Raw genomic sequence first — 25,406 nt, forward strand, 5'->3', positions numbered from 1 at the left:
ACGATCATAGGAACGATCGCAATAACAATCATAATAACGATCGTAACTAATGATTATCGTTCTGTGTAATATGGTGAAAGATTTCAGTTAACGATAAACAATCTCGTTTACGATCGTTTATCGTTAGTCGTTAATCATTAAAAATCGCTCAGTGTAATAGGACCCTAGTCCTTTGTTCTCTGCTCTCGACTAATCTCCTTCCTCCCATCTCCATTGCACAGACAGGATCCGACTGATGTAAAACAGTCAAGATTTCCTGATTCTGAGCAGTGGATGACAGAAAGGAGAGGAGGGAGGGGGGGACTTGTGGAAAGTCTTTTTAAATGCAGATAATGGCATATTTGGCTAATAAACCCAATTACTAAGTTTCTTAAAATCGCCTGGACTATTGATTTCTGCAAAAAAAATAAAAATAAATTAACGACAGTGACTCGTTAAAGTAAAAATGTCTGGTGAAAATTTTTTATTAAAGTATTGCCCCCAAAAGTTATACAAACCACCAATATACACTTATTACTGGAAATGCATAAAAAGTGCTTTTTTCCCTGCACTTACTGCTGCATCAAGGCTTCACTTCGTGGATAAAATGGTGATGTCACTTCCTGGATAACATGGTGATGTCACGACCCGACTCCCAGAGCTGTGCGGGCTGTGGCTGCTGGAGAGGATGATAGCAGAGTGCCGTGTCCCTCAGTGTCCCCCTGCCATCATCCTCTCCAGTAGCCACAGCCCGAACAGCTCAGGGAGTCGGGCCGTGACATCACCATGTTATCCAGGAAGTGAAGCCTTGATGCAGCAGCAGTAAGTGCAGGGAAAAAAGCACTTTTTATGCATTTCCAGTTATAAGTGTATATTGGTGGTTTGTATAACTTTTGGGGGCAATACTTTAATAAAAAATTTTCACCAGACATTTTTACTTTTTTTTTTTTTTTTCTTCTCAGAAATCAACGACAGTGACTCGTTAAAGTAAAAATGTCTGGTGAAAAATTTTTATTATAGTATTGCCCCCAAAAGTTATACAAACCACCAATATACACTTATTACTGGAAATGCATAAAAAGTGCTTTTTCCCCTGCACTTACTACTGCATCAAGGCTTCACTTCCTGGATAACATGGTGATGTCACTGCCCGAGCTGTGCGGGCTGTGGCTGCTGGAGAGGATGATGGCAGGGGGACACTAAGGGACACGGCACTCTGCTATCATCCTCTCCAGCAGCCACAGCCCGCACAGCTCTGGGAGTCGGGTCGCGACAGCACCATTTTATCCAGGAAGTGACAGCACCATTTTATCCAGGAAGTGACATAACCATTTTATCCAGGAAGTGACATCACCATTTTATCCAGGAAGTGACATCACCATTTTATCCAGGAAGTGAACCCTTGATTCAGTTGTAAGTGCAGGGAAAAAAGCACTTCATAGGCATTTCTCGTTATAAGTGGATATTGGGGATTTGTATAACTTTTGGTTGGCAATACAATACTTTTAATTAAAATTTTCTCTGGACTTCTCCTTTAAGTCCCCTTACACCTTAGACTTTAGTCTGCTGTACCCACCACTCGCGGGTCTCTTCCATATGACTAACAGATGATTAGAGTGCTAGGGAACTGGCGTGATGGAAAAATGAGACCTGACCCCTTTGCAAGCTGCAGCCAGAGCTCTCTTACTCCAGCTTACTTCTTGTCTCCCCATAAAGAAAATGAAATATAATTTAAAGTTCTATCGCTGTGTTAAATTTAAGAGGATGTACCTAGTGGTACATCCTCTTTAACATTTATTTTTTGTCTGAACTCCTAAGGCCTCATCTCCACATCAGTGTGTTCTGTTTGTAAATTACCATCCTGATTTATGAACAGAAAAAGAAAAAACGTGTGGTTGCCCACATATTGGTATGTGCCCGCCAATCTGTGACTCAGAAATCGGAGCTGCGCTTATATGTTCTGTCTTTACATCAGTGTCATTGGTGTCAGTGCTATCCTTTGGCGGGCTCTTCCTCCTGGCCATTTATTTATCCTCCTATGTATATTTGCAGATTCACAAAAACTGATGAATCATGGATAGTGTATCCATAATGTATGCTAGTGTGCATGTCCTTTTACTCAACTTGCAGGTAGACACAGATGCTCAGTCTGACCCCCTTCCCCTCCCCCAGCCAGGTCTTTGCATGGTGATCCTCTAGTCACTACAGTACTGACGCTGTTCTGTGCCTTGTTTGTAAAGCAAAGCTTCTGCAGTAATATCACAGTATAGCAGAGATGATGTCCTCTGCAGCAGAAGGGACTATATTAGCTGCCAGAGGGGGAAAGAGACTGATTTTCCCAAAGATATCATGTAGAAAATATGAAACAAGAGCAAATAATCACCTAAAAAATGTATCCTCTATACATGTTTATTTTTGGTTGGTGTTCTCCTTTAAGTGATGTGATGACCTTATTTCTTATGATGTTTGGCTGACCTGATACAGGGGGGTGGATTTGTGATGATAGATTGACTAGTCCTTGCTCTGTACAGGGTATACGGAATGTTCTGGGCTGTATCCAGTTACGTGTCTGTGGGTTCATGTATCACAGATACATATGACGTCTCCCTGTAGATGATGTGCTCCCCGATGCATCTCCAGTGTGACAACTAACTGAGCTTTTCTCGATGTAAGACAAGGATTGTTCCGAGCTGCGCTCTGCATGTGACGGTGGTAAAGTGTCCTTTTCCCATGCCGACCCTTTGTATATATGCAGCAGGAAGCGGGATTGTGTACAAGGAAAGGGTTGAGGGCCTGCGGGGAGGAGGAAGTGTTGTCTCCTCATTTACATCATAATGCTCCGCCGGCGTCCTCACCGGGTTGGGGTGACTTCATGCTATGTGGAAATGAGTCTGCTGCCTCTTAATATGCACAATGACTCCAGTTACCCAGTTAGTCTCTTTAATGTGTACTATGATGTGTGATGGGTTCCTTGCAAATTTGGACTCATGGAACATAGAGAGAGTTGTCACATACGGACGTATTTTCATCCATGTCTTAAGTTGTTACTCCAACTTAAATAAAACCACCTACAATACTCCCAGCTGAAGAGCTACAGATGGAAACAGACTGCCAAGGAGTTCATCAGATATTACTGCCTCATTGTTGCACCCGGAGCCCTTCTAGGTGCCTGGAATCCATATTTAGTATAAGGACCCCTTGTGTATGGCATCTGTTAATGGTAATGCCTGCTTTTAGGGAAACTACTTATCCCAAGCAGAAGCAGAGCTGGCACTGAGTGCTGTGGAAAACGGACGTGGAATGCATGTAACGGACGCCCCCCTCCGCCTCGGCATAATTTGTAATTAGATGCTGGGAACAAGGGAACTGTACAGATATGTGCCATGCTGTAATGAAGCATCCGTGCGGCACTGTCATTGCAGCGCATAGGCATACACTTCCCCCGCTCCCAGCATTGTATTAGTGTAGTAGTCCATTCACAATTCTGCTGGTTGTTATTGGAAACAGTCAATAATCTTGTTGTCAGAGACACCCCTAGCAGCTGATGGGCTCCTGTGATGTGGTAGCATTGGGAAGGAGAGTACATTTGGACAGTATGAAGAGTTACTTTGGGAAGTTTCCCTTTTAATAATGATAGAGCAGAACAATAAAGTATAATTTATATTTGGCGACCATGATGTTTTGATGCCTGGAGACCCCTAGTGCTTTGGTGCTTGTCACTCTTTTACGTCTTGCAGTAATCCATTATGTTACATATATGCATGATGTATAGTTTCTGGTTAAATAGAAGTCTGACCTCTAGGACATCTGGAATCCTCGAAGAACTCAGTATGGCTGCCGTACATCCTCCGTGTCGCTATTCTCTGGTGGTGTTCTTCCCCCGATAATTTGGCTGCCTATTTTTATCCTATTGCCGCCTGGTAACAGGATACGGAATTATTCATATTTGACTTGAGCGGCTGATATTATGAAGCGCTGCTTAGTATTCGTCTCTGGCAGCGCTGAAAGTGCCAGCCTTTATTGTGCCAGCATGACTTAGTCCTCTCTCCTCATCATTAGCTGCTCCGTGTTATCTCTACCCGTATCCGACTAGTCACAGGTCTCCGCTGTATTCTCTGCATGGATAGATCTCTTCTCCAAGCTTCTCTTAGTCCCTGACCTGTGTTGCACCCATAAAACAAGTGATGATGGGGGAGAAAATGGGTACTGTGACTTTGTGGCCGCTCTCCCCTCTTAGACCCTTGCAGCCAATGTGCAGGCCCATAAACTTGAATGACCCAAACTTAGCTTGTTTGTAAAAAGATTTGGCACTCTATAGTAACTAGTCACTTTTTTTTTTTTTTTTGCAAATTTTCAGCATTTGTCTGATAGTGGAACCTTAAACCTCACTGTGTAGCTCCCCAGCGTGACGGACGTTTGTTTCCTCGCACGTGGTTGTCTGTGCAGTTAGGATGTGTCTGTTACTTTGCATAATTTGTGGTCACGCAGATGGTCTGAAATATCATGTGCTGTGTATAATGTGGGTGAGGAAATACCCTGGCTGCGTCCTGCTAAACATATAGCCATACCTGCAATGTGGTTGTGAATAATGGGGTCTAGATCTATGTGGGAATAATAATAATGATTAATAATATAATAATAATAATTGCGTCATGTAAGGTGACATTTCATGTAATGTTACTTTATATGCAATTTATTAAGTTTATAAATTATATTTTCCTGTTGGAATACCTTGTTTAACATATGTGAATCCAACCCTATAGTGGTGACCAGGATTTGTTGTATACCTTGAATTGTGCATGAGCCAACTCATTGTATGTCTTTTTGTCTTTTAGATGGCATTAAACGGTACCCCTTTCACAGATGGACCCCTCAGTTCTGATTTCACAGGCGTCTCACAGGTAAGAGGTTATATGTGAAGTATTGTCTTAAAGGGGTTTTCCAGGACACACAGCAATTGATGGCATGTTCCCAAGATAGGCCAAGACTGTTGCAGGGTTGAGTGGCCATGTCTGTTTAGAGGCGGTAGTAAGACACCGGTGGCTGCACCATGAAGCAGTAGTATATGCGGCTGTGATCAGGTTTCAGTTCTGGGTTTTCTATTCTAAAGACTGTGTTGTGTTCTGTGACTTTATTCGTATGTATAATTATTGGGAGTGCCTCTCCGGACCTCTGGGCAAACCTCTGTACAATCACACTGTCTATTCATAGTAAACTGGTTCCAGTAATGATTCCGTGTACAGACACCGATGGAAGGAGGAAATTGGGAGTACTTGTCTCCAGTCTTTTGTTTGTATAAACCATCAGCATGTGCTTGTTGGGTGTCCCTAAATAGGTCCCCTTACTTCAGTGACCATGTGCACGCAGCCTTGTCTTTTAATATAGCCCAGCCCTGGTCAACCAAATGGATAACACTCAGTACCTAAGTGATGTACATGACTGGTGGTGTGCTCTTCAGCGTTCACATGAAGCTGCGTTACCAGACAAAGCCACATGCATAGGCGTGGCCCCATGGTTTGAATAGGGTGAGGGTCCCAGGCCCCATACAGCAATGGTTTCCTACGTGCAGGAAGGGTGATGGTTACTATTTTGTCTGGGTTTCCTTGCTATTCAGTGATTCCTGCATTACTGTATTACCTAACCTGCATTAGTCTCCCTGATCAGGATGTGCGGCTTGCTCCTATACCACAGCAATTAAAACCCTGTGATTCATGGAGCTTTTATGTTACGTGTGCTGCACAGAAACTCATTTTCCAAAGGTTACCGAGCTTCCCAGCAGCCTGCCACAGCCCGGCGTAAGAGGTGGCTCGTGTGCAGATGTTGTACATGCAGCGCTGCATATCTACGTTTTTTTTTTTTTTTTTTAGTATTTATACAGTGTGTGACTTGGCACCTGCAATAAATCAGCTGGTTGCACGCGGTCCAAAGAACACTGCAAGGTCACATCCAGCCTGTAGACACCAAGCAGAACATCCCAGTTGTTTTAGCCAGTTCATTATGTGGATAAACAAGGTTACTTGGGAATTATGCCAGGGGCTATGTTCCACTCCAGTTCTGCATCTGTTATCCACAGAAATCTGCAGCTTACATATGCAGATCTACTATGCAGTTACTGCAAGACACGCTTTGTATCTAACCACCTTGCAGTTGTCATGGGAAGATGACATTGCTATCCTGGGGACCATTGTGGCCCTCTTGGATCTTCTCTTTGTGCAGGTGCGTTGTGGCGCAGTTCTGCGCAAGTGCGTTGTGGTGCAGTGCTGCGCAGGTGCGTTGTGCGGCGCAGTGCTGCGCAGGTGCGTTGTGCGGCGCAGTGCTGCGCAGGTGCGTTGTGCGGCGCGGTGCAGGTGCGTTGTGCTGCGCGGTGCAGGTGCGTTGTGCTGCGCGGTGCAGGTGCGTTGTGCTGCGCGGTGCAGGTGCGTTGTGCTGCGCGGTGCAGGTGCGTTGTGCTGCGCGGTGCAGGTGCGTTGTGCTGCGCGGTGCAGGTGCGTTGTGCTGCGCGGTGCAGGTGCGTTGTGCTGCGCGGTGCAGGTGCGTTGTGCTGCGCGGTGCAGGTGCGTTGTGCTGCGCGGTGCAGGTGCGTTGTGCTGCGCGGTGCAGGTGCGTTGTGCTGCGCGGTGCAGGTGCGTTGTGCTGCGCGGTGCAGGTGCGTTGTGCGGTACAGTGCTGCGCAGGTGCGTTGTGCGGTACAGTGCTGCGCAGGTGCGTTGTGTGGTACAGTGCTGCACTAGAAACAGAGCTATTAGGCTAGACAGAGGTTTAGGATGGATTTAGGAAGTATTGCTCTCTTCCTAGAAGTTAATTTAAGGTACCCCTATACGTTTAATAACTTACTGGGCATAGGACATATCCACAGCAACTCGATCTTCTGGCGTCTGTTTAGAAAGTGCTCCAGTCCTGAGAGAGAATCATTGTGACAGTAAGGGTCCTATTACACGGAGCGTTTTTTAACGACTGACGATCGCAAACGAGATTGTTTATCGTTAACCTGAAATCATCACCATATTACACAGAACGATGATTGTTAATACGATTGTTTACTCCTGATCCGACCAAAACAATGAACAATGTGCTATTACACTGAACGATTAGTGAAAAGATGCGGAGCTTGAGCAAACGAATGTGGAATTACAGCGAACGATTAGCAAACAATGATAATTTTAGGTTCAGATCTAAATCAACGATCAAAGACATGCGAATGATTTTTCGATCGTTGCCTGCAATTACACAGAACGATTATTGTTTAAATTTAAATAATATAACGATTTTTCGCTCAATAATCGCCCCGTGTAATAGGGCCCTAACCCTTTCAGTAGGCCAGGTTCACATCTGCAATAGAGGTTGCGTATTCTACCAAAAATGCTGAAGAAAATAGTACAGCATGCGGTGCGGTTTTGTCTTGTCAAATACATAGCAGCACGAATGAAGCTTGTCTGCCCCTATTTAAGCCAGAAGGCTCTGTCGGGCGCTCTTTATTTCTTGCATGCATTACGTCCAGCGTGGTCATTGTTTTCGTAGCTCTGCCCCACTGATAAAAAAAAAAAGGCATTTCTGGTGTAGACCCAAAGAGGACGCCTGTAAGTAGAGTAATTTTCCTATGGTCAGATATATTACTTGGTACAAATGAACAGAAGAAACTATTGATTTTTGGAAAAAGTTGCAACTGAAGATGCCCAGTATACATCATTGATTTAGCAGTCTTATAGGTTTGGTGTAGCACTTACTGGAACATGTAGAATTTAGTGAAAATCAATAAGAAAGTCACATGTTTATTACCCTATTCATCTCTAGTGTTAGAAGTTAGTACCAGGCAATGATGATTGTGAGAGTCTTCAAATTGTAATGTTAATTTCTTTTCCTTTCTAGGCACCGTTTACATTTGGCCTGGGTCAGAGGGCGCCTTATACCACAGGAGAACATTGCCTTCTCTGTAGGAGTGAACGTAAGGACCTGACACTCTCAGAGTGTGGCACAAAAAATTCAAGCAAACTAGCACTTTCCACATCTCCAAAAGCCAATGCCAAGATGCACCTTCCCTTGTGGGTATGCTCAGACTGCCGGCGGACGGTAGAAAGCGAGGATATCCACCCCACACCAGACCAATCTTTAGTGGTAAGTCTGCTGATACGTCGCACACTTTTGTTTGCACACACATAGGTTACTAGTTTCTGTAGTTAGTGATGCACCAAAACTTCATTGATCCATACATAGGAGTAAATGTAAAGTTACAGCAGAAGGTGCACTGCCTGCAAACCTTTACAGAGCTTGTGTTTCAGATACATTGCATCGTTGTTAGCATGCCTCCAATGTGTGACGACCACTTTTTTTTCTCCCCCCCTCTCTCTTTTAGAGTCAAGATTTCCTTTTGCACATGCCACCGGGCAACAGCGGTTCAAAACAGGAAACTGTTGGCGGAGGGCGAATGTTAGTCGGCGCTCAGACTGTTGCACCCACCGTGGCCCTTAATAACTCTGCACCTCCTGAAATGTCATGCAGTTGTGAAGCATGCAATGAGCGCAGGTAAGACACTTGTTTGATACAAGATCTTATTGGGTACCATGAATGCAGTTGCATAGTTTCAGCATCAATTGGTCTGCGTATCCTAATAGCCCAGCAACCATGTATAGAAAACAAATTAGAAAAAGTCCATTTATTAAAGGGATATTCCAGTGAATTTTTTTTCTTTCAAATCAACTGATTTCTGAAAATTATATAGTTTTGTAATTTACTTCTATTTAAAAGTTTCAAGCCTTCCAGTACTTATCAGCTGCTGTATGTCCTTTAGGAAGTGGTGTATTCTTTTCAGCCTGACACAGTGCTCTCTGCTGACAGGAACTGTCCAGAGCAGTAGCAGATCTCCATAGAAAACCTTTCCTGCTCTGGACAGTTCCTTTCTTGGACAGAGGTGGCAGCAAAGAGCACTGTGTCAGACTGGTAATACATTTCCTGCAGCGCATACAGCAGCTGATAAGTATGGAAAGACTTGAGATTTTTTTAAATACATAAGCACATTACAAATCCATATAACTTTCTAAAACTAGTTGATTTAAAAGACAAAGTACTCCTTTAAGGACTGTCTGGTGTAGATGACCCAAACATTTTGACTTTTATGTAATCTATGCCACACTGGAAGCTTGCCATTGAGGGTCATGGGTTTATGCAAAGGAGCAGGGAGCGAGGACTATCCATCTAATCCGATATCACACTGGGGCTTTCTGGATTAAAGGAACTATCTGTTCACCACTAGTGTTGAGCAGACCTGAAATGTTCGGCAACGGTACCTGAACCTGAAAGTTCGTCGTTTGATTCCCTGCAGCTGCAAAAGTTGGGAGCCCTGGAGGACAGGGATACAGCATCCAACTTCTGCAGCTGCAGGGAATAAAGCGCCATGGGTTCCGCTTCGGATAAAGTTGCAGAACCCAAATATTTTGACCGATCCGCTCATCTGTACTTGCCACAGATTCAGCTTTGTCTTTATTAAAGGGATGACTCCTCAGCACTAGTTTATATTGAGGCACAGCCTTATGAGCAATCCTGGGGAATTTTTAGTCTGTCACTGCCCTGAATTGTTCCTCAATTCGGTAATAGACAATGTACAATGCCTGATAAATGAAAGCTCTCCCTTGGAAACTCTATTAGGACATCCCGGAGAAATAGGAGTGCAGAAGTTTGCATCCCCTGAGCTTCTACTGATTGCATAGGAAGCGTCTAACATGTGGCAGATGTGGGAGTATTAGCACTCGTCTAGCTGGAAAACACTAATATTGAAATATGATGTTTGAGTCTTTGCTAACAGCACCACCTGTGGGCACTTACTAATTCCTTACTTACCTTGTGGGGTGGCTAATTTTAGCCCCAATAAACAAAGTCTTTGCTCTGGTAGCCCTGAAGGCATGATGCTTGCTAAACCACTGGGGGCCTCCTCCAATGACTTGTCGTGGTCCTAGTGCATTAAACCCACCAGCCACCCATGCAAATGCTTGGGACTCCTCCACCATAGGTACAGCTATGCCTCCTCTAGTAACGATGTAAGCTAGGGCCAGTGTTAGGCCAGTATTTTAGCACATTTACTGTTCAGTGTTCTTCCCTTAGGCGATATCATCGCTTCATGACTGAAGCTACGTCTCCATTTGTCACAAAATGCTATGAACCTGTAGTAGTTACAAAGGAAAATCTGCATTGGATTTTGTTGCTGCTTGTGCTGCAAACTGTGAACTTCATCCCTGTACATTGAAGGGGTGTAATGTGCAGCTGAATAACTCTGTACCAGAAATTTCCAATAGATGTAAATGGTGTTTTTAAAACCCCACCCAGAAATATTGTACTGTAGATTGCATTGCAGATCCACCACATCTAGCCTACAGTAGTAGAAATTAAGTCCGGGACACCAACGTCCTCGGGTCATTGTTGCCCTCTGTGGGGTAAATGATACGGCTGACAACACATCAGAGTCTCGGGTTGAAAGCACTGCAGAGATTTTCATTGTGCCCAGTTTGTTTTTGTTTTTTTGGCTGAAACGCATCAATCCATCCATTCAAGTTTTTTCTTCTATGGGGATACGTGGGAATGTAAACTGCAGGTAAAGGCTGGTGCAGACTTTGCAAAATTGACACTTAAAAGATTTTTTTATTTCAATTTAATTTTAGGGAAATTTCAGCAGAGACTGAACGGGAATCCCAGCAGCTACAAAATTACTGGTCAGATGTACGGTACATGATTCGTTGCATATACCGTCAAGCTGGAACGCCATTGGCGGATGACCAGGACCAGTCACTGGTGCCAGAGAAGGATGGAATGAAAGAGTTGGTAGATAGGTAAATGCATGATGGATGTACAAGAGCGTACATTTTATTACCTGTTGCCCAGTGCATGGTATAGAACAGGAGCGTCAAACTCGTGGCCCTCCAGCTGTTGCAAAGCTACATTCCCCATCATGTCTGGACAGCCAAAGCTTTAGCTCTCCAGGTTTGATGGGACTTGCAGTTCTGTGACAGCTGGAGAGCTGCAGTTTGACACCTGTGGTATAGAACGTCTTGAAAGTGGCCCTGTGATCAATGCCTTACTTTTTCTTTTACTTTGCTTGCCTGCAAATAAAGGGTTTTCCCACTTGGATGGGTGAGCCTTTCTGTCTGCAATGTGCCCAAAGCCATTCAACAATAGTGCTTAGTGTCCCTGTGACTTTAAAAACTTTTGCCATGTCACTCAAATATGTCAAAAGCTTTTTATTGTTCAGAGTCAAGGTGTTCAGTCCCCTTCCGATATCTAGATAGAGCCAGAAGATGTGCTTGGCTCAGAGCTTCTCTTCCTATCTCTGTGTCTCTCCTTATTCAGGAGACTGCTTTACCATTGTACCTGTATGGTGCCTGTCTCCTGCAGTGAGCTAGGAGTGAAGCCCTTAGCCATGTACTAGTCACTGCTCCATCTGTCAGCCAGGGGTGGTCTGAGCACCCACACTCTCTTTATATTCTATGGTGAATGGTTGGCAGTGGTTGTTATCATCAGTCCAGATGATAAGGCAGTAAATGAAAGTGGAAAATCTTTTTTTGTTTTTTAACTTTCGATGTGTACTAACATGCTATTAACTCCCAATGCTTCAAACTATAATAAAACATCTTCTAATGGCATATGACTGCAGAGAATGCTCTTTGTTGTTTTGCAAATGTAAAGTAAATGTATTAATTTACTAAGTTTCAGAATAGCATAGATCACCCAGTAATACTTCCTGTAGCATAGTTAGCTGTTATCTGATCTAGGTCTCATTTTCCCCATACATTGGTGACCTGCATGAAGTGGTTTGTTGTGGCTGGAAACGTTCAATTGGCTAATAAAAGAAAATTGCAGCTTATTCAGCAAAATCTCCACTTAGACTAGTGTTAAATCCGGTGATCCATGCAATTTGGAAAAATAAAGGGTATTGGCAGGTGTATTTTATATTTGTAGAATAATGCAAAGCATTAATCGAATTCATGTAGTTAATTTGGGCTTGGGGGGGGGGGGAGGGGCGAATAATTTTATTCATTTTTTTGGAAAATTGCTAATTCAATTTTCCCAAAAAACCATTGTGTGCTCTGTTCTGCTGGGAGAGCAGCGGAGCTCCGGGCCTGAGTGGCATAGTTCTGTTTATTTAGCAAAAAAAAAAAAAAAAAAGAACCAAAAATCTAGATTTAAATTGAGAATCTACCATAATGTTAAAATAATAGATTTAGTTTTTTGGCCATAGCGCCCAGTCCCAGAGTATTGTGTATCTTTATGAGAAACTAGATTTACTGGTTCATGTGTATATATTATATACAATATACTATTGTGTTCTATTAAACTGTATGGATCAATGTTTTCAGGCCTTATATACCTGCTTTCTGTCTCCTTGATATTTACAGGTTATGTGAAAGGGACCCTTACCAGTTGTATCAACGCTTAGAGCAGCAAGCGCGAGAGTATGTCCTGGAGATGAAAGTCCGCCTACTCAAGCACTTGTCATTGGGCTTTAAGGTGACCCCAAACAAGCCGCCTCAAGCTCACCAGTTCATCTCCCTCCTCCTAGAAGAATACAGTGCCCTCTGTCAGGCGGCATGCACAATCGGCACCTTCCTCATCACTTTGGTAGGAACAAAATGACTCTCCATGTCTCATGCCCTGAAAACAATGTGCTTCTGGTGGCAGGCAATGTCTTTTGAGTTTAATTTGCAGGTTTCCTGTTATTTTTTTAATCTTCTGGACTGTAGGAAAATGAACATTTGAAGAAATTCCAGGTGACATGGGAACTGCACAATAAGCATCTCTTTGAAAACTTGGTATTTTCTGAACCTTTACTCCAAAACAGCTTGCCGGCACTGGTTTCACAGTTGAGGTAATGGATCTTTAAGTGCTCAAAAATGATTACCCTGATTTTTAACGTTTCCTGATGTATAGGTTGGGTATTGCTAGATTCCGCATTACACGGGCCTGTGCCTTTACTTGTTCATATGTAGGGGTGTGTTCCAGGGAATAGGAAGTCTAAACATAACAAAGACACAGGCATATACTTCTTTTTTTATGGAATTACAAATAAAACTTATGTATGTAAACAAATGTATGCATATACAGAAGTCTTCCAGGAGATGGCAGCCTCCTTACTGTCTTGTCTGGCAGCTTCCTTCTGCCTTGGCTGCACTAGGATGAAAAATTAAAGGGAACCTGTCAGCAGTGAAACAGAGGTGTAAATAAGCACATGGATGAAAAGGGCTAAATGCTTTTACCTACTATGGTTCTTTCCACTGGCAAGAGGCCTCCTTTGACTAACAAAACAAAAAGGCCAAAGTGCCAAGACGGGTTTTCCCCTGCAAGACAAAAGTCCAGGGCTGGCCATCTCCTCTCCATCCTCTTAATGCCTACCTCCCTTTGAGTGGGCAAGCACTAGTAGGCAGAGAAGCGATTAATAATAGGAGGGTGGAATGTACTTACCTGGGATTCTTGCCACGCCAGGGAACACCCCGTGAGCTTAAGAGCTTTATTACAGTGGTTTTTTTTTAATCTAGTTATTGACATTTTTTTGCATAAACAAATGAAAAACAAGGCTACACCAAAGTACAATCATGTAAAATAAGTGAACAATGCAATATAGTACAGCAAGGCAATGTGCATTTCAGCAGAATACAGTAAAGAAAAGCTGACATATAGCAAGGTGCACTATGTACTGCTTATAGCATTTGAGGGCATACAAAACAGGGTACATCAGCTAAAGACATATTCTAGTGGTCCTATGAAAGTGTAAACTGGTAGGGAGGTGTGTGTGTGTGTGTGTGTGTTAGGGATGAAGAGGAAGGGTAAAAGGGAGCAGAAAACAGGTCAAGGCCCGACTATATACAAGCCAGACACGGTTACGGTACCACCTAGTCAGAAGTGTGATTGCTGGAATATGAAGGACCCCCAGCAAATGTTTTTTTTTTTTTTTTCCAACATGCAGTGCCCTACTTTAATCGTCCTGCTTGGTCATAAATAGATTCATTCCAATGATGCTTTTTGCATTTGCTATGTCTGCAGTTTCCTTGTATATAAGTGCAGGTTCATTGTTAGGTTACATCCACAGTATTGTCGAGCAGCATTCTTGGAAAATCATGTGATGTAAAGAAAGGTCTTATTACTGCAGAAGTTACTCACCAACTCGGATGCATGTTTTGTGCTCCAGGCTCGGAACAACATCACACGACTCATACAGCGAGGACATGTATAGTACCTTACTACAAAGGTACCTTCAGCTGGAGCAAGAGATGGGTCAGATTGCTGAAGAGTGGCTGGAGTGTCAGAAAAGAATTGACAACTATGTCGATGAGCAGGTAAAAAATAGCTGGTTTATTCCTTTAATAATCGTTTACCAATGGGACACCAACAGATTTGTGTCATGCATGCTCAGATGTGCTTCTCATTGACATCCATAGTCTTTTCTATGTGTGCGTGTACAAACAACTGGAGAGGTAGTTGGGATATATTAGAGTAATGCAATCGCTCTAGTTGCAGTTCACACGGGGACGACTAGTTATTGATCTTGCCACTCACTTGCACCCTCAGAATTTTTTCTTATATATTAAGTTATTTATGCAAGTGTTGTAAGCTCAAGACCCTTTAAATATGATTAGAAGAATAGCACCACTTGGTGTTGCAACTCTGGCTCAATCAATTTGTAATGCAGTCTAAGGCCCTGTTCACATGACCTCTAAATCTACCTTTATTTTGTATACTAGGAAAGCTTTTTAGATAGATATTTAAATTTCTCTCTTGGGTTATACTAACCTGACAGAGGCCAAAATAGTGTCCTTTTGGCCTCCATTTTTTTGGTATTGATATGTACGACCCTGAGAAATGACACATCTTGGTAGATGACACTATTCTTTATACAAGATTTTGCAAATGTATCTGTGAAACAAAGTTCTATGGGTGATGAATGTCACTATGTGGCATCTGTCACACAGCATCCCTTTTAACATGTCAAAAGCTTTCATAGCTTTCCATGGCATTTATGTTAAAGGGGTTGTCCAGGCTTAGAAAAACATGACAGCTTTCTTCCAAAAACAGCACCTCTCCTGTGCTCAGTTTAGGTGTGGTTTTTGAGGCTCAGTTCTTTTGAAGTGCATTGAGCTGTATTTCAATAACACACAACCTGAAGACGGGTGGTGCTGTTTGTAAGCTGTGCTTATTCTAATCCTGGGTAGCTCCTTCAAATGAATGCCTTATTAGCCTATGAATGGTGGATGTCAACTTTCCATTGACAAAGGGAATGGTACCAATTGAATACCAGAGCAACAGCACAATGTAGAGGTCTAAGAGGAGAGGTTGCACCATTGCGAACATTGATAACTGCAGTGATATTTTTTCAGATCAGAGAAATAGCAATTCCCGGCCTAATGGCTGGTTTCCCCATTGCATTATCTGTAAAATTTGCTGCGTCCTCAGAGCTCAGGCCCTCTTAGGTAGATAGCGAGATTTTACAGAAAGCCTGTTTATTTTGGTTTAAACTTCATTTTAGATGGCTTTGCAGTCCAAACACAGGATGCTAAAAGAAGATTGGGAATACTATAAGCAAAGGATGTTTGTTGAAGAACAAGTAAGGCTGCAACCATTGCTTTCACTATGCTTTGGACTTGACTTTCATGAAGCAAAATCCTTGGGGGGAAGAAGAAAAATTGAATGTAATCTGTTCTGGCAATTTCTTTCCACTGCTCTGTAATCTGCTTGGTTTGCTAGGTCGGCTGTGTCAGACGTTGGCCATGTGTCTGTATTGCTTACCTGAAATTCATGTTGCCAAAATAAAGCACAGAAAAGTAAAATGATGATAAAAACATGAAGTTACTTTGCCAGTGAGACTTGCTTAAAGGGAACCAATCACGCTAAAAGCGGCCATAAAGCTAAGGAAATGTTCTGGTACATATAAACCGCAAAGTTAGTTTAATTATCTCCCGCACTGTATGTAAATTACCTGCTAAGAAGTCATGGTGGGCAGGTGGCTTGTTCAAGTAGCCCGGCCTGGACCGTGACTAGATGAACAAGCCACCCACCCACCATGACTACTTAGCAGGTAATTTACATACAGCTCGGGAGATAATTAAATTAACGTTGCGGTTTATATGTACATGGTACGCAGGGTACAGGGGGATGTTTGAGAAGTGTGCTGGGTGATGTACCAGCACGTTTCCTTAGCTTTATGGCCGTTTTTAGTGTGATTGGTTCCCTTTAAGGGGCTTAGTGTTTAGGGTAAGCAGCCATACACTGAAGGATTATTATTTGCATAGACCAAGAATAAACCTTCAGTATTAAAATATCAGATAATTGAAGGGGTGGTGATCACTGTGACCTCCATATCCTCTGTTAGTGGCTGTGTCTGGTACTGCAGCTCAGTCTCATACACTGGAATAGTGCTGAGCTGTAATACCAGGCAAAGCCACTAAAAATGTCTAGCACTGTGCATGGTAAACAGTGGAGAGGCCACAGTGCTCATAATTCAGCTGCTTATGGGAAGGTGGGAGTAGGACCTCTCCCCCCCCCTCTTTCCTAGTCTTTTATTACTGGCCTTCAGTATTAAAGTGCTAATCATTTAAAGGGGTCGGCCACTTTATAGTAAAATTGCTCAGTGTGCAGTATTAGTAGGTGTATTTACATTACTTACTGACAGCAGCTCCCTGTGTACCTCATAGAGCTAAAATCAGACTCCCCTCCTCTAGGCTGTGCTGCCATGCTCTGTGGTGAGTCTGTCCATAAAATGGCCCACATGGAGGAACGTGTGACCATGCCCCGCCCCCCAGTGTCCACCCCTGAGCCTGTATATTACTATGGAGGACACTGAGGGCGGGACATGGTCACATGCTTCACCATGTCGGCCATCTTATGGACAGACTCGCCACAGCGCAGGGCAGCACAGCCTGCAGATGGGAAGTCTGATTTTAGCTCTATGGGGTACACAGGGAGCTGCTGTCAGTAAGTAATGTGAATACACTTATACTACACATGCAACAATTTTTACTATAAAGGGGCCAACCCCTTTAACAGAACTCTGACCTATCTTAGAGACTTGGAGACATTTCAGAAGTTAAGCTTGGTTAGGGCCAGTGTGCTGAAAGCACCATCACTCACTATTGCAAGCTGTTAGAAGTATTTGGCTGAGCTCTTCTCTCCCCGACTTACTGCTGGAGATGGGCACCATAGACCTATTAAAGAACCCATGTCATTCAGTGAATTGGGGATCAAAGGACTCAGCTGAATGCTTCTTCCAGCTTGTTCTAGTGATTGATGGTGGTCTCGGCACCCAGACTGATTAATTCATGAAAATCCCTTTTAGGTTCTGTTCACACTACAGAATTTCAAGTGGCGTCCGCGTTGCAGATTTTGATTGGCGTTCCGCCTGTCCCATTCGTTCAATAGGATCTCTCACACGCACTCCGCCTTTCGCCCAAAGAATTGACAGGCACAGCGCAGCCTCCACTTTAAATTCCACGCAAATTCCGTAGTGTGAACTTATTGTTTATAGTGAATGTTGGAAAATGGTTGACCTAGTTTTTACAACTTCAGATAGATGCTGACCTTTAATTTAAAACATGCTGATTTAGCCAGTAAGTCTCATTTAAAGGGGTTATCGAGGCTTACAAAAACTTGGCCACTTCCAGTAACCATGCTACCCTTGTCCTCAGTTTGGGTTTTGCAGCTCTGTTTCATTGAAGTCAATAGAGCTGAGTTGTAATACGTTCTACATCCCCACATTCTACAGTGATTTTTATGCTGTCAAAAATGGAAACCCAAAAGATCAGCTAAATTGTTGAATAGTTGACTATTCTAGAACTTAAAGGCGTGCAACCTGCACCTTTCGGCGGCATGGTGGCCATCCAACCACTGTCCTATGCTGGCAGCTGCTGAACTGATCCAAAGAAAGGCTTTAGGTTGCAGATATATCTTGGATATACCTTTTTTAAATGGTTTGTGTAAGATTAGAAAAACATGGCTGCTTTCCTTTTCCAGAAACAGCACCACACCTGTCAATGGGCTGTGCATGGCATTGCAGGTCAGCCTTATTGAAATGTAGTGCAAGGGTGCAATACCACACTCAACCTGCAGATAGTTGGGGGTGTTTTTGTAAGGAAGAAGCCATAGTTTTTCCATTCTTGCATAACATGTTTAAATGTCTCTAAGTAAAATAACCTTTTGGTTTCACATAACAATAAATATTGGCAACACATTAGTTCTTATCAGAAGCTAAAAGTGTTAAGTTCTAGTTATTAGTCACCTGACTCCTGGGGTTTGTCCAGCCCTGCAATGTAAGGGCTGGGCAATAGTCCCATGTTCCCATGTGCATTGCTTTGTGTGTATAAATGCATGGGATGTATTTAGGGCAGGAACATAGAATTTCTTGTATGGATCTTTGTACAGGTGCTGCCATTAATTTGTATGTATGCTTGATTTCTCTATTTTGTTTTAACTAAATTATCACCTCTGTCCAAGTCATGTCCATAAACCAATCACAGAAAATGTTATGTCCTATGTCAGTCCTCGTTCCCTTTTTAAAGGGGAACTCTGGAGAAAAAAAACGTTTTTAAATCAACTGGTGTCAAAGTTATACAGATCTGTAAATGACTTCTGTTTAAAAATCTCGAGTCTTCCAGTACTTATCAGCTGCTATATGTCCTATATTCTTACCAGTCTGACATAGGCTTCTCTGCTGCCACCTCTGTCCAGACCAGAGGTTTTCTAAGGGGGTTTGCTACTGCTCTGGAGAGTTCTTGTCACGGACTGTCAAGACTAGAAATGACCACTTCCTGCAGGGCATACTGCAGCTGATTAGTAAATTACTTCTATTTAAAAATCTTATGTCTTACTATACTAATCTGTGTAACTTTGTGACACCAGTAGATTTGGAAATATACTCTTGTCTGGAATACCCTTTAAGGCTTGGGAGCTTCAGTGACATTGCTGTGTGAGTTGCGGTAAAATAGCAGAAAGTTAGCAACGACTGCACAAATTTTAATCCTGACAAAATTCTCGCTATTTTTGGGACTTTTGTCCTCACAAGATAAGTTTAAGGTTGCTGTGGTAATGGCAAAAATTTAGCTTTTACTCTTTGGCGGTCACTGGGGACTCCCAGCCTAGGAGTATAGATATATAGTACTTATTTTATACATGACTTTGTTTCTTTTTCTCAGTTGAACAATAAAAAGGCATTAACTGGAGAAAACAACTTCGCCGACAAAATGAGACACATGTTGTCAACGCGGATGTGTATGTCCGACTGTCCGAACTGTAACTACAGGAGGAGGTGAGTGTGTTGTCCATGAGGGTTCCCTGTACTTATAGTTACAGGTCTGTCAAGCCACTGCCCCACCCTTAGGCCATAGCTTGCCCCTATCCTGGACCACATTGAGTGCAATTGCTCTAAATAGTTGTTTGCTTTTCTATCGTATGTTGCTGGCATATTAGCCCTAACCTTATTGCTACAATGCCCTGAAGATTCTGGCTACCCACTTGAAACTTCTAGGGATAGCGCTGTAGAGATGAATAGGGCTTGAACAAAGGATTAGATAGGGGTAGGGGTAGCAACGCTTGACAACAGCTTTTATTAGGGCTAAATAACGGTATATCTGTTCCTCTTGATGCTTCGTATTGCCATGACATTGGAGGATTTCTGTCTAATGGTGCATTTACACAGATTTATCTGACAGATCTTTGAAGCCAAAGCCAGGAACACTAAGCAGAGAACAGGTTATAAAGGAAAAACTGGGATCTATCCTCTTTTCAAATCCGTTCCTGGCTTTGGCTTCAAAAATCGTCAAAATTTTAGATGTGGCTTCCTTCAATATAGGATTCTGCACGAGATCTCCGAGAACGCTGTGTTAGGATTAAAGGGGTTATCAGGGTTTCGAAAAGCATGGCTGCTTTCTTCCACAAACAGCATGACTCTTGTCTCCAGTTTGAGTTGGGTTCTGCAGCTCCGCTCCATTGAAGTGATTTGAGCCTAAAGGGAACCCATCAACATGAAAATGCCACTTAAGCTATCAGCATCATGTTATAGAGAAGAACGAGCTGAGCGGATTGATATACATCTTTATGGGAAAAGATTCAGTATAACTTGTAATTTATGGATTGAAATCTGTTTCCATTCTAAAGAGTCCAGTCCATTGAGTGACACCGCCCACTGGACTCCTTACCACAGACTAAGCAGGTATTTTAATCAACAAGTTATACAGAATCTTTTCCAACAAAAAAAAATCTATCTGCTCAGTTCTTCCTGTTCTATAACATGATAGTGATTAAATTAGATAGCATAGTCTTGCTGACAGGTTCCCTTTAAATGCAAAACCATACACTACCTGAGGGAAGGTATGGTGCTGTTTCTGGGAGGGGCCATGTCTTTTTAAATCTGGATAACCCCTTTAAATATACCATAAATTTACACAGTTTAACGTAGGCCCCATGTGCTGATAGTGCACATTGAAATAAAGGAATATCCTTATTCCTAACAACAAAAAGTGGTAAGCATCCCAGTGCTCCTAGTGGTCTGCTAAGATTCATGTGTATAACAGATTACTGAATGTTCCCCAATAGCAGCTACGGGTGGAGGAGTGAGAGAAGGATCCGGGTGTATTAAAAATCAACTATTCTATTGGGAGAGGAGCTGAATCCATGTGGTCAGTTACATATGATGCTAATGCTGTCCTCCATGTTATAAGTTTGGGAATATTACTATAGTACGTGGTATAACAATCCTTAGAAAGCTGGTAGAGGGGGTGCTGTAAACACTCGGGTCTATGAGGATCGGTGACAGCCGTAGTCTGCTGGTAATTTGTATGCACACTAGTTTTTGCAGCTTCTAATTCTGGCGCGTGTAGTGTCGCTGTTTTGATTATCACCTTCACATAAAACGCTAATTTCTTTCACTTCTCTGATGGTTGCTCTATGCTCTGCTCCCAGGTGCACCTGCGACGACTGCAGCCTCTCTCACATCCTCACGTGTGGTATCATGGATACACCCATTGCAGACGATATCCACCTAAACCCCTTACCACTACAAGTAGACGCTACTCCAGATTACATGTCAGAGATTCATCCGCCCAGCATGTCCTCTGCCAGTTCAGGTTCTGGTCCCAGTTCTCCCATCACTATCCAGCAGCATCCCAGGCTGATCCTTGCAGACAATGGCTCTGCACCTACATTGTGAGTTCCTTTTATTCAGCTATATAATTGTTGTGTGCTGTTATCTATCATTGCCATTCACAAGCATGACTACATCTACACTTTGATACTATGTGATGAGTTTCTAGTGTAATAGCAAATTAGTAAAAATTTTTTTACTAGTGTCTGAAGTGTGTGCCGCATTCCCTATACACATACTTCAAAAATTTGCATTGTTCCAGCCCCTGGACCCTATGCACACTGTAGTATTAGGGTATGTTTACATCTCGTTTTGAGCCCCACGTCGGGCTTCACATTGGGAATCCATGAAAAAAGGATGCTGACGTGCAGCCCGGCGTGCAGCCTACGGCCACATTGATTTGAATAAACCGGACGGCATCATTTTGTGACTGTTCTCATTCGCCGGACGTATACTGCTTTTGTGCAGGATTTAAAAGCTTGGAACAATCTACTGAAGCTATGTATACCTTTACTATTATATTGAGGTATGTGAGGATTTCTGCTGTCTGATCCCATATGCACACAATACAGAAGTTGGATAGCAGTGGCTAGCGAAAAATAGAATATGGTGCACGCCTCACTGTACGGGACCGTCCAAAAAATGATATAAGAGATAGCACCTTAAAGTGAAAAAATGTGATTCCTTTATTCACATCAGACGCATCTGATGTGAATAAAGGAATCACATTTTTTCACTTTAAGGTGCTCTCTTATACCAATTTTTTGATCCCATATGCAGTCACTGTGTTCCATCAGTGGACATATCACTGACAGTATCTGTGTAATAGGACACTGAGCGTAGACACCAAGCTATGTGAATGTCCTAAAGCCTGCTGAGCTGGCAGGGGAGGCCCCCCTGAGTAGGACTTCTACTCTATTAGGTAGGTCCAGGAGCTGTGTCCATTGCGTTTTCTCTGAGGTGCATTCACAAAGGCTATTTGCAGCAAGATTCATGTTTTTGCAAACCGGTAAGAGTTTGTGTACCATTTAAGTGCAAACTCGTCCTTTTTATCTGTGAAACTCAGATATGGATGACATTCAGTTTTGGGAGACTGCTTTCTAGCAGGGTAAGTGCAAGTGCATTTGCTATCTTCATCCTATATTGCAGTGTAGCTGTCACACACTCCGGCCATGTTATAAGTTGGTCCCTAAGTTAATAGATATCACACGTGTAATGCAAATCTAAGATGAACTGGTTGAACACTAACTATGTTCTCATTGTTTCTAGTGGTAGTGATGATGAAGATTGCGCCCCTTTATCAGCAAAATTTGCAGATATTTACCCCCTGAACAACTACGACGATGCAGATGTTGTGGCTAACATGAATGGCATTCACAGTGAGCTCAACGGTGGTGGTGAAAACATGGCCTTGAAAGACGAGGTATATCACTTTCCATGACGTCTAGGTATCTGTCATGGCTCTTGGCTTTCCTAGAGAGAGAGATACCCATTCTCTCTGCTTTTACAGTCTCCTTCAGTGAGCAGCACGAGCAGCAGTTCCTCGGAGGCGGACGATGAAGAAGCAGATGGTGAAAGTGGTGGCGAGCAGCTGGATATGGAAAAAGAAGACGTTCATGTTGGGAAGAGGTCACCTAGAAAGGAAGGCGCAAAGATGGACAGCCCCCCGCCGTCATACCTCAGTCCACAAGTAATGCATGGCTTTATTCTAGCTCTGTGGTTGAAGCCCTATGTCCTGTACAATATAAATGTTAGAGTGCACCCTTGCTGTACTGGTGCATCAAACATTTGGAGGCATTGACATAATGTAAAACAAAAAGGAAATGACCCGCTCTAAGAGAACCCTTTTAATTTGTGATCTAATACAAAGTTCAGCAAATATATACTGCATATTTTAGATGTGTCTGTGAATAATGGCTATAAACAATAGCTGAAAACCAGACATATTATTCGCTGAGGGCATGTTACAGTGTATACAGTAGGTCTTCTGGCAGCTAACAGCTCGGACTCCACTCTAAGTGTTTTTTTTTTTTTTTTTTACCAGTACTGCAATGGGAACCTTTTATAACAAATTGCTATGTACATGTGACCAGACACTGTATTTGTAAATATTGTAGTTGTAACCATAATCATACTAACTAATCATATTCTATTTCTTTTGTAGGTAGAACCCATACCAAATACTTGTGAGTGTCATGTATGTAAACAGGAAGCTTCTGGCCTTTCTCCATCTGCACTGGTAGCCGGACGTCTCCCAACTGGACATCAGTTTGTTAATCCTGACAAGCCAGCACACCCAGCACTTCACCTCTACCCCCATATTCATGGACATTTACCCTTACATACAATCCCTCACTTGCCCAGACCTCTAATCCATCCCACACTTTATGCTTCTCCGTTTGCACACAATAAGGTAAGTTCTCAACTGGTAAAGTCTGAGATTTCATTCATTTCATCAAATCTTTAAGCGGACCATTCACGTTAAAGTGTGCCGAGCCTACTGTTTTTGATTGAATCATTTGACTGCCGAATATCCATGTGTATTCCTGTTCAAACATGATGAAAACTTTGTTCTTGGGGAGATAAGCTGCTGCCAGAATTGTCTGACGGTGGTTTATTGTTTTGCACCGAAGTACATTACAATGCTTGTAAATGAGGGTTTAACACACACCATTTAGATTCAGCATAAAAAACTCAGTTATGTAGTCTACCTCTAGGCTTGCTACAACTTCACCATTGGCAGTTGTTTTCATTTGGACAGGTTTTTATTTAACCCGTTTCCATTTAAAAGGGTGTTCCGAGGACAGAACATATATTACATTGACCTCAAGGTTCTTTTTGGACTTTTATGCTTTTGTATTTGTAATGACTTTTTTTTTTGGTTATGCGTTTAGGCCTTGCCACCAACAACAGTACAGAATCACACAAATAAGCATCAAGTGTTCAATGCCTCTCTACAAGATCACATATACCCTACGTGTTTTGGCAATTCCCCTGAGTGGAACAGGTCAAAATTTATAAGTTTGTGGAATTCGGAAATGATGAATGAGAAAAACTGGAATCCAACGTCTTTTTTACCCGACCCCTTAGCTGGTAAGTCGTGGTTAGAGCTCTTCTATGAGGCTCTCGTTTGGCATTTACTGTAAAGTGGCTTCTCCTTTTAAACACAAATTTATTTTTTTTAATTTAGAAAGGTTCAGAGATCAGTCCCTTGTTGCTGGAGTAAGCGGAGCAGCAGTTTAGGATGCTTGCTGCCACTTTGTTTATTTGCTATGGGACTGCCCAGTATTGTCTTGAGATAACACCTTTAATTAGTTAAAATGAGTAAAGAAATGCTGTGCTAGGATTATAGTGGCTGCAATTAGTTGCTGGACTTATTGCCATGATCTTTACGGGGTGGTTTAACACTCGGCTTTTATCACTTTCCAGGAGGGGACATATTAGGACCAGCACTCCCAGAAATTAGACCAGAAACACTTCCCACCACATCCAGCAGTGAGACCACAACGGTACCGGACGTCAAAGAGAAGAAAAACACTGCCAAAAAGAAATGTCTATATAATTTCCAGGATGCCTTTATAGAAGCTAATAAGGTTGTCATGGCAACGTCATCAGCAACTTCGTCCGTTTCCTGTACCGCCACCACGGTACAATCTAGCAGTAACCAGTTCAAAGTGTCATCCAAGAGGCCTTCTTCTATAGGTGAGGATAACTGCACACCTACCAGCATAGATTTAAAGGGGTACTCCAATCAAACATAACTTTGGATATGTTGCGGTCCATGGACTAACAATTCATTCCATACTTATTATATATTTAGTCTCCTTCCCCTAGTTCTCAGTTGCTGCTTTACACTGACAACACAAAAATCTGTGTGTGAGCTTTTCTCTCTGTTGCCCCTTCCCTTCTGAGACGGCTGATGTAAACAAGTCCCTGACTGGCTTTATCTGCAACATTGCAGCTTCTTTGTAATGCAGGGAGGATTTATTCACAGTGTTTTCATCAGCAGTGTTACCCTCCCAGCATTACAAAGATGCTACAATGTTGCAGATAAAGCCAGTCAGTAACTTAAAGCTGCCTCAGAAGGGGGAGGGGGGGGGACAGAGGAAAGCTCACACAGATTTTTGTGTCTTTAGCAGAAAGCGGGGAAAGGGAGATGAATAGATAAGTATGGAAGGAATTGTTAGTCTCACCATGGGCAACAACATATCAAAAGTTGTCATGACTGTCTTCACTAGGTTAATGGACGTAAAATTTATTAGAGGATGTTTAGCATGTTCCTGTACATTGAATCCATAGGGCACTGTAGATTACATATATTTGC

At 42.6% G+C, this 25,406-nt stretch overlaps 1 protein-coding gene across 2 annotated transcripts in view; it reads left to right on the forward strand.

Annotated features, from left to right (window-relative positions):
* The window catches only part of FAM193A (family with sequence similarity 193 member A), a 51,876-nt gene that overhangs the window by 14,827 nt on the left and 11,643 nt on the right, over positions 1-25,406 (forward strand). The window contains exons 2-16 of one of the 2 annotated variants that reach the window (XM_069977324.1): positions 4,815-4,880; positions 7,846-8,091; positions 8,330-8,499; positions 10,626-10,793; positions 12,357-12,579; positions 12,702-12,826; positions 14,144-14,291; positions 15,479-15,556; positions 19,137-19,249; positions 20,902-21,144; positions 22,352-22,505; positions 22,593-22,772; positions 23,247-23,495; positions 23,977-24,175; positions 24,512-24,784. In XM_069977324.1, the coding sequence (XP_069833425.1) occupies positions 4,815-4,880; positions 7,846-8,091; positions 8,330-8,499; positions 10,626-10,793; positions 12,357-12,579; positions 12,702-12,826; positions 14,144-14,291; positions 15,479-15,556; positions 19,137-19,249; positions 20,902-21,144; positions 22,352-22,505; positions 22,593-22,772; positions 23,247-23,495; positions 23,977-24,175; positions 24,512-24,784 (2,635 nt within the window). The remainder of the gene's footprint in view (positions 1-4,814; positions 4,881-7,845; positions 8,092-8,329; positions 8,500-10,625; positions 10,794-12,356; positions 12,580-12,701; positions 12,827-14,143; positions 14,292-15,478; positions 15,557-19,136; positions 19,250-20,901; positions 21,145-22,351; positions 22,506-22,592; positions 22,773-23,246; positions 23,496-23,976; positions 24,176-24,511; positions 24,785-25,406) is intronic. The other variant, XM_069977325.1, reaches the window with a different exon arrangement.

Source organism: Dendropsophus ebraccatus, chromosome 7 (genome assembly GCF_027789765.1).
Source record: "Dendropsophus ebraccatus isolate aDenEbr1 chromosome 7, aDenEbr1.pat, whole genome shotgun sequence".
NCBI lineage: Eukaryota > Metazoa > Chordata > Amphibia > Anura > Hylidae > Dendropsophus > Dendropsophus ebraccatus.